The sequence below is a fragment of the Trypanosoma cruzi genome, genomic scaffold (genome assembly GCF_000209065.1).
Source record: "Trypanosoma cruzi strain CL Brener 1047053516473 genomic scaffold, whole genome shotgun sequence".
Classification (NCBI taxonomy): Eukaryota; Euglenozoa; class Kinetoplastea; order Trypanosomatida; family Trypanosomatidae; genus Trypanosoma; species Trypanosoma cruzi.
In genome coordinates, this window is record NW_001849521.1 from 238,604 (window position 1) to 240,251 (window position 1,648).

General features: G+C 48.1%; 2 protein-coding genes across 2 annotated transcripts, besides 6 other annotated features; both read right to left on the reverse strand.

The window, feature by feature from the left end:
• On the reverse strand, window positions 1–329 carry Tc00.1047053442383.9 (40S ribosomal protein SA, putative; the record flags this gene model as incomplete). Its single annotated transcript, XM_797329.1, has 1 exon — window positions 1–329. A coding segment is annotated over one exon (329 nt), but the record flags the coding sequence as incomplete, so codon positions are not given.
• Window positions 1–1,648: a sequence feature (haploid, non-Esmeraldo-like haplotype).
• Window positions 385–411: a microsatellite.
• Tc00.1047053442383.19 (uncharacterized protein) lies at window positions 613–1,257 on the reverse strand (the record flags this gene model as incomplete). Its single annotated transcript, XM_797330.1, has 1 exon — window positions 613–1,257. One exon carries the CDS (start codon window positions 1,255–1,257, stop codon window positions 613–615), a length of 645 nt encoding a protein of 214 aa, XP_802423.1.
• Window positions 1,393–1,420: a microsatellite.
• Window positions 1,432–1,459: a sequence feature (AT_rich).
• Window positions 1,490–1,511: a sequence feature (AT_rich).
• Window positions 1,513–1,539: a microsatellite.

Below are 1,648 nucleotides of genomic sequence, written 5' to 3' on the forward strand. Positions count from 1 at the left end.
GTGCCGGGGATGAAGCGGCCAGCCAGGAACGACGTGCCGACAAGCTGCGAGAACTTGAAGATGGCGCGCTGACCAAAAAGACGCGTGGAGCAGACAGTGACGTCCTGCGGGTTTTCCACCGCGGCGATGACGCGGGCGGCGAGGATCAGCTTCTCCCACGTCATGTGGAGGTCAATGATGTTCGTGCCCTCCTTCGTGCGGCTGTGGATGTACTTCTTCATGGCGTTGCTGCGGTTCTTGGTGCCGAGGTGGCAGTGCATGGCAACGAGCTTCTGCACGTCGCCCTCCTTCATGCGGAGGACCTTGGCGCCAGATTCCACAGAGGTCATTCGGATGCAGTTGGGTTGTCCTTGAGTGCGACTTGCGTGAGCAGAACTGCATGGGAAAAAAAAAAAAAAAGAAGAAAAAAAAGGGGCAGTCAAATGAATAAATGCGCAACAGGAACATCCCTCACTCTCTCACTATTTGTGCGTGTGTGTCACATGATGGCAAGGAGCGTCTGTTATACGTGTCTGGGGAGTCAGTAACATGCGTAGAGAAAGCAAAAACCAAAACAATCACAACAATCCAGTCACATGTATGTATGCGTGTGTTTGTCTTTTGTCTGCGTTACTATTTGCGGACCCGCGCGTATCGCTCCATGTTATGCAACCGTCGTAACTGATCCAATTCGCCCATCAGTCGAATGATTTCTTTATCTTTCTTTTCCAACGACATCCGTAGCAAAGCCGACGCATCCGCCTCCCGAGATTCCATCTCATATTGAAGGGCTGTGATTGTCGCATCCTTTTCAAGCATTGTATCGTACAGGACAGCGATCCGACGCTCGTAATCAGCCATAGTCAAAGACGCTTCATCGTCGATGCTCTCTGTGTCCTTCCCTTCTCGCCCACGGTGACAAAGAGCATGCACTTTTTCCTTTTCTTCATTTAATGCCAATCTGTTGTTTGCCATGTCCAACTGCGCGGCCAGTTGGTTGACAACAGCCTTAAGAGTATCGATATTGCCGCGTAAAATACTGTTGTTCAGCTCTGCGCATTTTAACCGCCTTTGCAACTCCTCCACCGTGTTGTCTCCACTATTGACAACGGCAAGAGGTGAGGTGGTGGTATTTACGCACCCACACGTGTCTGAGACTGTTTTTAGGTTTTCTTTGTCCACTGTGGTTGCCAAAGGCGAGTCATTTTTAAAGGGCGCCAACGACGGTGATGCTGACGAATTGACCCAACCCTCATTGTTGCCGTTCGTTGTAGACATACGGATGATCTCTTCCACATGCAAGTTGGCGCCCCCCGTTTTGCACACTTACCACCTCCAGCGGTCTCTGAACCCCCCACTTACCCAGTAAACGTCGTTGTGGGAACGTAGGGCATATGTGCACGTATTGTCAGTAACAACAAAACAACAACAACAACAACAAAAAACGATTACAAATAAATAAAAATAAAATTCAAAAAATCAGATGCAGTCTCTATAAATCGCACGTATGTTTAAAAAAATATAATTATATTGGTGTGTGTGTGTGTGTGTGTGTGTGTGGATTCTGCTTTTTACTAACTTTTGCGCATCCTTTTATGCTTTTTTGTGCGTGCGCACCAACGAAAACAGCATCTTTCGTCGCTTCCCTTCTCCTCAAGTCTTTTTTTTT